The following is a 14089-nucleotide window of genomic DNA, read 5'->3' on the forward strand; positions in this document are numbered from 1 at the left end:
GCTGTTTGCTGAAATGAGGTCAGACGTTCATCACTTTCCAGGGTCGAGCTCTAAACTAACATAAGCTGTTTCATCTCTCCCTTGACACTTCAGTCTTTTACTAATTTATCAGCATCCTAAAGCAGCATGTGAAGTTGCTGCAGAACAGAAGCGTTTCAGATACAAATAGCAATTGTTAGCCTCTTCCCTCTGTTAAACGGCAGCAGGCAGAAACCTCTTTCAACCTGCCAAGAACCAAATGTGGGACACAAGAAAGAATTATTGGTGCATGAAGCTTAAAGAGATAGGGGACTTATTTCTTTACTAAAAATAATGTGTTTGGTAATCTTTCTTTCCCAAGTTTACATTTCTGATAGAAATAGTTTACAACAATGAGCGTGAGAAAACAGAAGGGATGTGTGCAAGATCAATTTGACTCTAATAGAAGGGATAAAAGAAAGGTACAGAGGTTAGAAGAAGGGTAGAAAATCCCAGGAGGCAGAGGCAAAGTGTAGTGTTCAGAGCAAGCAACAGACAGCCAACTCCTGCACTCTGCCTTCCCATTTACAGCGGTGATCTGGAGCTACACAGCCTCCCCAACAAGAATCTGATCTCACAGTATCGTTTTCTGTAAAATCTACCATTCTGAGCTACCCCGCTGTATAAAAATTACCTTTTAAGTGGCTAAGTAGACACCCAGCTTTATTCCTTTCTTCTTATTTCAAGAAACAATGGGAGTAACAGCACTTGCCTGCCTTACTAGAGTGCTGAGAGCTTTAATTAATGTCTCTAATTCAATTTGAACTCCTTGGATAAAAGGCACTGCCTTGTGACAGCAAAGGTATTGCCCAAAATAGAATATAATTAACACACAGATATCAATCACAATGAAATTAAGTGTACATTCAAATACAACTTGCTCTTTACAGAAAGCACCTGCCTATTTTTCCTCCAAGAATCCTGAAGGCTTATAAGACAAGGAACATTTAATGTTCCAGGCTGAATTCTGATTAGAATAAGGCCTTTTTAAACTGCCTCTCTAAAAGGGGTTGCGACAGAAATCTACATTTACCCTGACAGATATGCCTTCGTGATGGACAGTGCTGGAAACTGATTGTTATGTGCCTCAGAATCAGTACTTCTCACATCTTCTGATCCCAACAGTTATTTACTTGAGCCCATGTCCTGTCTCACCAGCTGATCATGTTTATTAACAGATATGATAATTGCATCATCCTGCTTGTTGAGATGAACCAGAAGGACCCAGAACACTACAGCACTGTGTAATGCTCCAGAGTGGGCATAGGCTCTGCTTTTTGACACCTTGAGGTAGTTGTCTTTCATTGCCTTTAGTACATGAACACCTAATGAGCCATGTGGCCGGCAGGGCTGTGTTTTGCTAAGTGCTATCCTCAAACAATGGCTTCTCCAACAAGATTGCAAATAAGTCTGACAAATACTATTGTATGCCCAAGCTGATAATAGGAAAGTGAGGGGGAGAAATAATACATTTAAGGGCATTGCCCATGATCACTGAGTGCGTCTTGTGCAGAACTGAGAAGAATGTTGGCTCCTGGATCAAAAACCAGTGTCTTCCTCTAGCAAGGCTGTCCTTTAATGCAGAGATTGCTTCTGTGACAGATTTAGCTTTTAGTTTATCTTGGGTCTCCTACCCAAAGGCTCTATACATGCAGACATCTCCCCTTCCTCTTCTTCCCCCATCTGCCTTGCACAATCCCCAGAACATATCTTACATCAGTGAAACCCCATAATGCCACATAACAAATTAATTTCAGATTCAAACTTGTTAGGAGTTAGATTGAATAGACCTCACATTATTGCCTTAGATACAAAATAGTCCCACTTTAGTAAGCTTTATAGCTTCCATGGGGACCAGCCCCGTGGTGTGTATTAATATTTAACGCAAAACAACATCTCTACAGAAGCTACGGGGGGAAAAAGATACTACTAAAAAATTAAAGGTGGTTGTGTGCTAGTCATCTAGACCCAGTTGTGCTCTACTACCCTCACTGCCTCAGGCACCAATCCTTGCTCTCAGCACTGATACCTCCAGTATCCAGCTTCCAGGTGGGAGATGTGGCCACTTCTTGTGGTCTCAAGGTATGTTCTAGACATGTCTTTACCCCTGGTTAAGAGTTTTTACTAAGTCTTTCTATTAAGTATTTCTATTCATCCTGATTCTAACTTCGACCTAACAGGAAAGGAAGGGAGGATGTGTGTGGGGGGAATTAGTGAATATCTCCTCTCTGTTATAAACTGAAATCTCCCCAGTGTACACTGCTCAGATATGGAAGGACACAGTGGGATTTCTCTGAAGCCCACTTCATTTGGTTGTTCTCATATTTCTGTTTATGCTTGCACTGTGCTGGGAGCTGGAGGTGAGCTATCACTCCACTTTGGTATGTAAGAGCTCCCTTCCTCTCTGCAATAGAAATTCAATAGGAAGTGAAATGTTTAAAGGAAAACTGATCCAGGCTGGCTGATGAAGGAAGTAGTTATGGAAGAGTTTAATGAACAGACAAGCAAGACGGTGAGGAGGATGTGCACAGATCATTATCAGCAGCAAACCTACGTACCTGTCTAGCAGTGAATATGCTGAGCTTGCAGCCGTGTGCTTGTGATGGCAGAGAGCTGTGGGCATGCAACGAGCAGTGGGGCAGAGAAGCAGCCTGAACAGAGAAGCAGAAGAAAAAATCTCCTGAACTGGAATTTGGAAATGCCCACGGTGGGATGTAGCTGAGAGCATTTCCCAGTAACACCTCAGGTTCATGACCACTGTGACTGGAATCAGACCCACACCATACCCCACTAGGAATAGGCTGTGTGCCCCTCGATGTGGGGCGAGAATCCCCAAACCCTTTTTTTTTTTTTTTTTTTTTTTTTTTTGAGGTAGAATAGTACTGCTCTTTTCTGAGAGGTGAGGGACTAAAGCACTGAAATCTGTCCTGATTATGGCAGAAATGGGAGTCAGTGTTGAAGGCTAATATTAAAAATGTCTCCAGTATAGGAACAACCTCCTCAGTCAGGAGCTACAGGTGCCATTAGGTTTAATAACAGTAATATTCTATCTGCAATTGGAAAGAAGTTTATATGTGCCCAACAGAAAAAAGTGAACATTCGTTGGCTTTCCCATACTTATTTTTTTTTCCATTTCTTCATGCAATGCAACAGCTGACTGTCGTTTTTAACTAGACTTTACACAATTCTGTTTTGTCAAGAGCTGCTGAGCTCGCTGCAGCTCCACAGGCACATGCTGTGCACACGTGCGGCCTCCCACGCACCCCGCCGTGTGCGCACACTCGGCTCTTGTGCTCCCCGTCGCACTCCCAGCTCCAATACACCCGCGCAGGAGATGTGCACTCGCTGCCATGGGCTGCATCTTTGCTTTTTTTTTCCCAGAGAAAGCTTCTGGAGTCAAGGAGATGGCCACGCCAGCCATGATGTTGATGCCCTCTGCTCCGTACCATGGTGCTTGCAACAGGCAGGCTCTCACCTCCATGTGCAAATATGCGTGGAGCCTCTAGCACAACAGTGCAACCTCTTCTTAGCAAGACCTTTTCCCTCTGTGAACTGCAGACTTTCAGAGTGCTTGTGGTGGACTCAGACTCCCAACAAGAAAGGTTGCTGGAGATGTACAAATACGCCTGACACCAAAACTCTTGGTTGTAAGCTCTGCGTAGCCTGATTTCTCCTCCTTTTAAAGAGTAGCTCCAGGCTCTGTGAGCTATATTAATGCAGAAATGTGTGGGTATCGGCTGCCCTGAGGACACCTTTTGCCTAGGATTGTACTCCCAGAGTGAGGGCCACGGCCTCAAAGCTGCTCTGCCTGGGCATCCCCACCATGCTGGCACATCCCCACAAAACTCAGCAAGGCAACCAGATGGATAGGAGGTGGGCAGGAGGAGGAACAGGTCCTGCGTGGGGAGAGGGCTTTTTCAAAGCCTCGTCAGCAGCTCCCAGCAATGAGGATGTTCGGCTCTGGTGAGTGGGGAGCACTACCCACCACTCTGGGCTGCTGCTGCTGCTGTGTTCCCCTCAGTGTCCTGGTTAGGAAGCCAAAGGGAATGGGGTTGGTGCTGGGCACAGGTGCTGACAAAACGAGCTGCTCCCCTTCCACCGGTGGAGCACACGGCTCCGTTCGGAGAGAGGCACTGTGCCAGCAGCATGACTGCGGAGGCGGATGATCTAACGGCTGAAACGCTGGAAATGGGAGTCAGGAGACAAGGGCTCTCTTCCAGCTGTATCCATGGCTTGCTGCGTAACCTTTGGCAAGGCATTTCACCCCTCTGTTTCCCTTCCCACTCATCATATGTCTTGTCTGTTCAGACACCGAGCACATCGGGGAGAGGAGCTGGCTCGTAGCAAGGCTGCCCGCAGCCACGCTTTGCACATGACGGACAGCGTGCCCTACACCAGGTGCTGGGGAGCATCCCCGTAAGCTCCCTAGCAAATCTCCCACTGCTCAATATGCATGCTCAGCATGAGCCTCGATCTTGGGAAGAGCCCCGAGGTCCTACTGTGATCCCAATAGCAACAGACCCCGTCCCCTCCTCCAAACACATGCCTCCCAAGCACCCCGGCAGGGAAGCAGGTTGGGGTGATTTTTATCTTTCAGCGTTTGGCAGGATTTCAGAGTCACGTGTGGCTGTGTGTGTGCGTGTGTGTCTCTGCGTCCACATGCGCTCGTCGCTGAAACCTGGGTAATTATTTTGTTTTATTTTTTTTTTTGGCAACACTTTAAAGCAAGAGCTGGGTCTTTATAGATTGCTCAGGTTGCATGGAGTATGGATTACAGATCATCAGAGAGACATGAAAGCAGAAGACACGTTTCTCTGGCACAGCATTAAAGGGACGATAAATGGGTAATTGTAGCCTGGGGTGCGGCCACCTTCTGCACCCAGCCCTCACCCCTCTTTGCGGCATTGCAGAGAACTTCATGAGGGAAATGATGGAAAAGCTGGGGCGAGGATGGCTCAGGTCGGGACCTGGTTATTTCAAAGGTGGTATGTACTCAGGAGGTTAAAGGCACCACTTAGGTGTGAATAAAACACTGCCAGATACTCCAAGCAGCAACGCAGACAGACTGAAGGCTTTTAAAATGTGATTTTTTCATGTCTCTTTTACCCTGAGAGACACTTGTCAAAGGATCAAAGCAATTCCTATTTCTAAACTCTCTCTTTCTCTCCCTTCTCCCTCCCCTCCCTCCGTTTCTTTCTCTCTCCTTCCTTCCCCCTCTTCCCTCTCTTTTTCAACAGGACTCCACAGAATGGAGCAAGAATGAGAGGAAAAAGGCAGACAGAAAAGCATGAACTGGAGGCTTGTTGAGTTCCTCTACCTCCTGTTTATATGGGACCATATACTAGTACAGCCCTCCCACCAGGACCCCGCTGCCACCAACCAACATGTCTCCAAGGAGTTTGATTGGCTTATTTCAGACAGGGGGCCCTTCCACCACTCGCGGAGCTACTTATCCTTTGTGGAAAGACATCGTCAAGGATTTACAACCAGATATAAAATATACAGGTACGTTGGTTTGCTGCGGCTCCCGTAACTGTGCGGTGGTGGGAACCCAGACAGGTCCCTTGAGCTTGAGGCCTAGTCAATGGGGGGGGATGCGCCACTGCACCCGTTCCACCTGGAGATGCTTCTCTGGTTGCCCACAGCCCTCAGCTGGCAATGCAGATTGCTTCAGAGGCTCGGATGTAGTGCTCTGATCATGAGATGAAGGCACCGCAGTGCCCTGGCAGTGTGCACAATGTAGAATGAGATGAAAAAGGACCACAGGTGTGGGTGTGCACTTTTTGAGACAGGCAAAAAATTCAAAGTCAGGTTCACAAGCAAGTTTCTCAGATCTGTCCCAATGGGCAGACCAAGCATCTGTATCAAATTCACACATGTGCTCTGCCAACAGTTTTAGGTTCACAAAGCACGAACAGCCATAAATACAAGGCACACGTTGGTATGGCAGTTCTCAGGCTGCTGTGCCTGCGTCCTAGCTGTGTGCCGCTTACTGCAGGCCTCTGCAGATGATCTCCGTGCATGAGTCAGACTTGCCTCCAGAACTGTGAGCTGGGTTTGAAAGTCATTCAATTAAAAAACTACAGAAAATAGGCAGAATTTGGATTTTCCTTTGCCTTCTAGGTTTTTCAAGCCTTTGTTGTTGCCTGTTTCAAGTGCTTCTTGGCAGCTGTGATATCCAGAAACATACTTATCTTTTTGTTATTTGAATATGAAAAGCTGGGGTGCTCATGTGAGCCTCCTATTACAGCAGCAGGCACTTTGGAAGGAAGGGGAATAAGCCAGCAAGAATCATGAGATTTGGGCTAAAACCCAAAGACCAAAATCTCATAGCCATGTGCACATTTCCATAATTATATATCCCCGTCGTGCTTCGGAAAGACACTTGCAAATGTAGCTACACAAACTAGTGGGTAGGAAAGTGCTAGCAAAGAGCCTACTGGCAACATGCACACAGAGACACACACACACGTGTTTTCTGGGGGTCAGTGGGGGCTGAAAACCATGTGTGTGCAGGCAGCCTTCTCCCATGGGCAGAAAGCCAAAAGCACTTGCGGGGTAGCAGCAACATGCGAGACATCACCGATGTGCAGGGAAGAAAAATGAGTTTTGCCTGTCCCATCGTGGCCTGCGGGGAGTGCAGCATCCCCTCCCCTCACACCAGCCCGCGGAGCAGGGGCAGGTTAGCATGGGTTGAAGACGTTGTCCTGGCTTGTCCTCCTTGTTCCAAACAGCCTGGGGGACAACAGCCACAAAAAGTAGAAATAAGGCTGCCATGCTTCCTCTGAGGATATCTCACAGACTTTGCTTATACAGAGGAGCAGAGAAAAGATGTCTTTTTCAAAAAAAAAAAAAAAACAAACAAAAAAAAAAAAAGGTTTTGTGGATATGTGGATAGTTACGTTATACACAACTGCTGATTGTGGATAACCCTGGCTTCCCCCTGCCCTGCTGGATCAGGGCTGTGCTCCTCTGCCCCACACAGTGTCCTGGCAGTGGCTCTGCCCTTTGCTAAAGAGCTCTTTAGCACTAAACGCTACCCCAGCAGGCTCCAGAAGCTGCAGCGGGAGGGAAATGCATGCAATGGATGCATTCAGACACCTCCAAGGGCTGTCAGGGTAGGTCAGGGCAGAGATCCATCAAGCCAGGGATCCTCTCTCAGAGAATCATGGAGAAAAGGGGCTGCAAGGACCTTGAGAGGTCATCTAATCCATGCTGCTTCCCCTAGGCGGGCTCAGCCCGTACCTGTGGTTCATCTGACAGGTTTGTGAGCAACCTCTCATGAAAGGTTTCCTGCAACAGAGAATTCACACCCAGAGCAGACAGGCTGCACCGCAGCTTTGCTGTTCCCATTCTAGTAAAGGAGCTAAAATCTTGCTTTAATATGAAGCCTGTGATTTGTAATTTTATCTACTATGGGGTGAGGAGCAAATTCCCCTTTGGTCTGTAGGAGACTGCTAAGAATTTGAAGGTTAATCTTAGTTCAGGGTGAATTTTATACATGGGAAGTGAAAAAGGATCTGTATTACTCTATTTCTGCTGGATATTGCCAAAGTATTTATCTGAGAGACTTCTAGCACAGGGAGAACAGTGTGCAACCTCTGTGCACACGGGAGGCAAAGACAGCAGCATCTGCATGCGTGGGAGGCCTGGGGGCATGGGGAGGGGTCTGAAAAGAGTCTCGCAAACAGTCAGAAGCAGAGGCAGTGCTGGAAAAGTCATTATTCACAGAAATATTTGGAGGTGAGACAGCCTGGTGGAAGTGGTTAGGCACAGGGTCCAGAGGGAGGTGGAAAGACAGCGAAGGCCACATAGGGAGGCATCTCTTGGCCGTACATCATGGTGGAAGTGCTCTGGGACTGGCTTTAGGTCCCACTGCAGCCAGCAGAGCAGAGGGGGAGCCCTCGGGTCCTTCAGGAGAGCATATGGGGCCGTTAGGTATGGGACTGGCCAGACTTGGAGGGTTATTTTCTTCTAATATTTGTCCCTGTTTGCAGGACCAGTCACTTGAAAATTGGGCCCACACATTATTTAAGCAGTGCCCAAATCAGCCTCGCTGTGGTGAATTAGCGGAGTTCCCAGCAGCTAAGGCTGGACTTGGAGCCCCCCCTCCAGAACCTGTCATTTTACCGAAAGCCATGAGGAGAAAATCTCATTTTGCGGGCTCCTTAAATTGACTTCGAAATCTGTAAAGCTGTTGGGATTTTGTCAACTGCTTAATTCCAGGATAGAAGCCTCTTTCCTCCCAAATGATGTCTCTCAATTGCTCTTTGCACTACACTGGCCCAAGGGCAGCACGTATCCTGCAGTAGGAGTGACTCTCCTTTCCTCCGGAAAGCAGCCCACTTAGAGCATGGGAATTTCTGCACTCTTTCCTCTTTCCGTGCTCCTTTTCTTCCAGATTTTTTTTTTTTTTTTTAATTGGTTGGTTTGTCCCTCAGTCAGTTCCTTTTGGCACCTGAAATTTTGTTGGATGAGGTTTGCCCTGACCGCTGCTCTTCTCCCAAGACCAACAGCAGCAGATCTCGACCCAGCCACAGCACCCGAGGTTTTGGAGTGGATGTGAAAACAGGCGAGAGGACCTCACCCGTCCCTAATCAAAACGCTGTTGCCAGTTTAGTGGTGATTTCCCCAGTGTCTTGCTGTGCAGGAGTGTGGACACAGCACATTAGGAGCGTGTCATTTACACTGAAAACCCACCAAGAGGAAGCTGCTCTCGATGTTACGCAGCAGTGTAAGGCAACACGCAGCACTTTCTAATTTTCACAGGCGACTTTAAAAAAGAAGCAGCATCAGAATAAAAAATTCAAACCTTCTTCCATTACAGGTGAAGTTCAAATATCTGTCAGCAGCAAGGAAGAGCCTGTTTTGGGTAGTGAGGCTATTAATACACCGCGCGGGCAGAGCTGCTGTACAGCAGCGTAGCTGCCGATATCTTTTCATAGGATGCCTGAAACATCCTGGCACAAAAAGGCAGCTCGTGTCACAGTCTCCAAAGACTCATTCCCTCCTTCTGTGTTTTGCATTTTAGCAGACTTTAGGACTTTTTCTTGCAAGATTTGGTCCAAACTGATTTCACGGGTGCTCTCAGTCAAAGTTTGCATTGTGCATGAGATATTGGGAGGAAGGCAAGCAAAGTAGGGGCTGTTTTATACTGAATCATGGGCAGTAGGGGTAGGTACAACTGCATTAAGGAGGCACATTAATCAGCATCGATTCACACTAATAAGGCTGGTTTAGGGGGGCCTCTGGCAGGAAAATGTTGCTTTGATCATTATCTGTGCACTCAGATGCTAATGCAGATAGGATGGCAGATGCTGTGAGTGGTTTGTGGGATGTCTGAATATTCATTATCACTGTCCCTGTTGTTGTTCCTAGTCATGAGAGCCTGGGGTGCGAGATGCTGCACAAGGGCTGGAAAATGGATGAAGCTCAGCTTGATTTGACTTTGGGACTAGGGCAATGCTCAGACCAGAAACCTTTCCTGTTACCACCACACGGCATTTAATAGCTTCAGCCAACTTCTTGGAGCTATGCTGTTGTGTCACCCCTTTTTTCTTGCCATGGTGCCATGAAACAAACTCATTTTTTTGTGCCTCAGTTTCCTCAGCTTAGAAGTGGAGATGACATCACACTGCTGGGAAGACAATTAAATTTCCTCCACATTGCTGGGGAGATAATTAAATGCTGCAAGATGTACATGCCCATGGACCAGCCAGTCCTGTCCTGTTCCCCCAACCACAGAGAAACAGGACAAAAGCGAGTACTTATATACCCCATTTACAGTAAGGTCTCTGGATATATAAAAAGAAAATACAGCTCCCGAGACAGGACAGATTGTGAGTAACTGGCTGCACCAAGTGAGCCATAAATTGCTTGGGATGGTGCCCAGGGAGAAGAAAACTTATTTTTTATCCCCAGGATGTTGTTTTACTGGTGGTGCTGCGCTGGGACAGGAGAGGTGGGGGGCTCTCCACCCTTGGAGGTGATTATGAGCTGGTGATAGTTCTGCTTCAAGTGGGAGGTTGGGTGAGGGATCCCCCAGGGTCCTGTCTCACCAACAGATCTGTGGTTTCCCTGGTTCTCTGATTCAGAGTGGACACTAAACTGGGAGCTCATAAAGAGATTTGCACTACTAAAGGCAGCCTGGCCACACTAGAGATTTTTATTTAGTCCTAGAAAACCCACAAATCTGAGCAGCTACGTGCTCTCTAAATGTGTCATTCCCTCAGCAAAGAGGAAGAGAATTACCATGACGTGAGGTGCTTCTCTGTTGCTTAGATTTTGGAAGAAAGAAAAAGAAAAGAGGGGAAGGAAAAAAACAATTTGGTCTAACAAAACTGTCTCACAAAACGTTCAAAGTTTTACAGCATCACAAGTTAAAACAATGAGCCAGATTATCTGTGACATAAATACGCAAGGAGAAGTCACCAATTTACCTGCTGGGGAGTCTGTTGTGGTGATTGCAGCACTGTCCCGGCCCTGCACAGCAGCAGGGTTGGTGAGGCTGCGTGCCCTGGGTGTCCAGATGCATGCATTATGAGATTTTGTTATTTCTAAGTGAGGGGAGAATTCATTCCTTATTTCAGGCACTGGACTTGCACAATCTGGCTAATGAACATGAGCTTTTGATGCCTGTTTCTGGTACAGAAGTTTTGCCTTTCTTGACCAGAGCAGGCAGGTTTCTTTCAAACCTGTGATTTTCACAACTGAGGAACTGATCCAGCAGAAAACTAAGCTGGCAGGAGAAAAAAAAAAAAAAAAAAAAGTTAATTTACACCAGATCACTTTTCCAGCCTCACTGATTGTTTACTCAGCTGCTAATAAAGGGACAGGGCTGCATGGCTGGAGGCAGCAAGGAGACAGAGGAGACTACTGCTTTCAGCAGCAACATGGGTTAGAGTTGTATTAAAGTATTTGTGAAGCTGCATGCTAAGTTTGGGCAGAGACAAGCTCTATTACAGCTGCTTTCACCATTTTTTTTCAGTTCATTTTTTTTTCTCCCATCTCTCCACTCCTCATTGACTCTTTTTGCTGTTTCGCTATTGCATTGAATTTAATCTACTGGTCACCAGAGCTGCACAAATAATTGATTTTGTGGTTCACTGGTTGTACAGAAGAAAAATAACATTAAAAATGGGTTGATCTGAAACTGATGTTTGTTCAACTTTTCAGTAAAATGAAAAAATCAAAACATTTCATTTTAGGCTCAGTGGTATGTTTAAGCTTGGCTGTTTGTTTTCATTTTTTTAATCCAGTGAAAACCAATATTTTTTTTCCCCACTTTTTATAGCATAAAAATTCACCTCAAAACACAAAGCCAACTAATGCTATTTAAAGGTGTCAAAAGGGAAACACTTTGATTTTGAGTGTATTTGGTTCAGCCGGTTGCTTCTAAACCTACTCATTCCATTTGTGTTGAATTTGCAAATAGTTTTTATGTCCTTGAAACTATCAAGGAGCCAAAACAAACAAATAAATAAAAAATCTGGCTTTCCTTAGATTTTGAAATCTAATAGTTTTCCAGGGTTGAGATTTGCTATCTCTTGGGTTCAGATTTTAGCATCCTAGGATAAAATATGTTATATATAGGATGCTAAGATATATATATGTTTGTGTGTGTGTCCCACCAGCACCGCTGGGCATGGGAGACACAGCCAGGACAGGCAGTGGGGTGGCAGCTTTGCTGTGGGAAGACTCAAGCTTGTCCAAAACCCAGATGGATGCTGAGACCCAGGTGCTACTGACTGAGCTAAACCATCCAGCATGCCTGTAGTACTTGTTCCTCTCTGGCACACATATCCTGGCAAGCTTTCAGTCCTGTTCCAGTTGTTTTTGGATGCCTGAAGCATCCCAAAAAGCTCCGTGAAGGTTCTTCTCAAACAGCAGTAAGGCAATGCTCTGCGCTGGTACAACCTGATAGGCACTGTTAGGCTTTTTAATTTTTGCTTTGGCTTTTCTAGTCATGCTGAAGTTCTGCTGACAAGGTTTTCCTATTAGGTTTTTATGCTATCTGTTTAAAGGGGACATCAACTTTTATGTGTTCCAGTCAGAGGCAAGGCTCTTTTCGGGGAGGCAAGGCAACAATTGAAGGACAGAGGGAGCTGAGATGAAAGGAGGCTCTTGCCTCTGAGTGGAATGAGCAATGGGAATCTGTACGGCACTGCATGGCAAAAAAAATACAAAATCTCCATAGTTTACATTATGCATGTAAACGAGTGATGTACATTGGTTTGTAATCAGTAAATGCCTTGTAAATAAATGTGTGTAAACCAAAAAAATTTAAATCTATTTCCATAGTGCTTGCAAACAATGAAGCCTTCCAGTGTTGTCCTCAATGTAAATGTTAATCTAAAAATGACATTACTACAAGTTTATGCAACTTTACAAGGGAGCCACGATTTGCATTCCTGTCTCACCAGCTCTAACGCAGCCTCTTGGCAAGCTCGAGCCCTTCAGATCTGTGTGGAAAGCAGCCCATCCCACCACACAGCCTCTCCTTCAACCGCTGCCTTCATTCTTCATGCAGTTCAGGGCCCGGCCTCGTTACGTTCCTTGCATGTAAAGCCGCCCTGCCTATGGAAAGCTTTTCGTATGAGAGGAGGAGAGGCAGGAGGGGTGGCAGGGAATGGCTGGGGCTGAGCTGTGCAGCGCTAAGCCCTGGGAGCTGCTGGGCTGAGCAGGCGAGGAGCTTGGCCCTCGTCGGGGCTGGAGAAGCAGCTGTGCTGGCTGCGTTTGGATTCAGATGGCGAGGGCTCGCGAGCAGCCCTGGCAGCTGCAGGAGTTGACAGAAGGACACACCTCTCCTTCTCTTTGATATTCTTGAGAATAGAGGGCAAGCGGAAGGATAAGTGGCACCAGGCTTTGATAGGCTCAGAGCTGCTAACAGCTGGGCAAGCTTTGGGGAAAGGCAGCCCCTCATCTCCACTTGGCAGCACACGTCCAGGCCATAGGAAATGCTGCAGAAGCGGTGTTAGTTGGTAAGTTTGTGTCCTGGCAGGGTGCTTGTGGTTAGGACAGGCCAGTTCCTCTGCAAAAGAACATGCACAGGAGCTGCATGCCCAGCAAGGCACAGCACTAACTGGTGCCCTGCTTGCTGACCTGGATAAACCGTTCATTGGATCAGCTGAGCTTTAGCACAGCTCTGCAGAGCTGCAGACCCAAGCACAGGAATCCACTTTCTAAGCCCAGAGTGAAATATCCCAACCATCCTCCCAACAAAGCCCAGAAGAAGCTCAGACAAATATTTTGAATCACTGCCTCTTTCCCATGATCTCTGCACTCTGCTGGGCTGGAAGGAAGCCCCTTGGATACCTTGGTGGGGTCTTTGTTCCCCTATGCAGGAAGAGGGGAGCTTTCCCCAGCTCACCTCCCAAGGCTGCTCCAAGCTTGCTGCCAGAGCACTGTGCTCCTCTCTGATTTCTTCAGACCAGCAGACCACAGTCCAGTGGGTTGGGAGCATATTTTAAAGGCTAACAAGCCAAGGAGAAGCCTTCACTTTTTTTTTTTTTTTTTTTTTTTTTTTTTTTTTTTTTTTTTGGTGAGCAGATTATCAATTCTGCTTTTAAGTCAAGCAGATGCTTATATCAGCAGAGAAGCTGTTACATTAAAAAAAAAAAAAGTCATCCCGGAATAATTTTGTTCTGGCACCAGTAGCACTGGGAGATGGCATGACTGTACCTATTATAGGGGTTTTTCTATTTCTGGATCCCTCTAATGTTTCCCTTGGGTTCCAGAAAGTATGTATTTTTTTTTTTTCCTTTTTCCTTTCTTTTTTGCTGATTGCCACCCACCAGCCTCTGTAAATGGAACAAGACACGTCCCACTGGGGCAGTCAGAGCTATCCAGGCTGGCATCCCATGCTGAACTATTAAATGCAGGTACAGAACCCAAAGACACCCCCAAAAAGAAATCCAGGAATCAGCTTTACCTGGACCAGGAGGGAAGAAGGGCTTGGGCCAGCCCCTTGGGTGAGGTTTTTCTCCTATCATCAGCATGAAATCAAAGCCATGCAGGGCTGAAGCTCCATGCCTGGGGCGATCAGACCCAATTTCCCACCCGTGTCACCTTG

General features: G+C 46.5%; 1 protein-coding gene across 1 annotated transcript in view; it reads left to right on the forward strand.

Annotated features, from left to right (window-relative positions):
* Window positions 1–14089, forward strand: part of BRINP1 (BMP/retinoic acid inducible neural specific 1) — an 86410-nt gene that overhangs the window by 22856 nt on the left and 49465 nt on the right. The window contains exon 2 of the mRNA XM_032200157.1: window positions 5256–5523. Within this exon, the coding sequence (XP_032056048.1) occupies window positions 5306–5523 (218 nt within the window). The 5' untranslated portion in view covers window positions 5256–5305. The remainder of the gene's footprint in view (window positions 1–5255; window positions 5524–14089) is intronic.

Source organism: Aythya fuligula, chromosome 19 (genome assembly GCF_009819795.1).
Source record: "Aythya fuligula isolate bAytFul2 chromosome 19, bAytFul2.pri, whole genome shotgun sequence".
NCBI lineage: Eukaryota > Metazoa > Chordata > Aves > Anseriformes > Anatidae > Aythya > Aythya fuligula.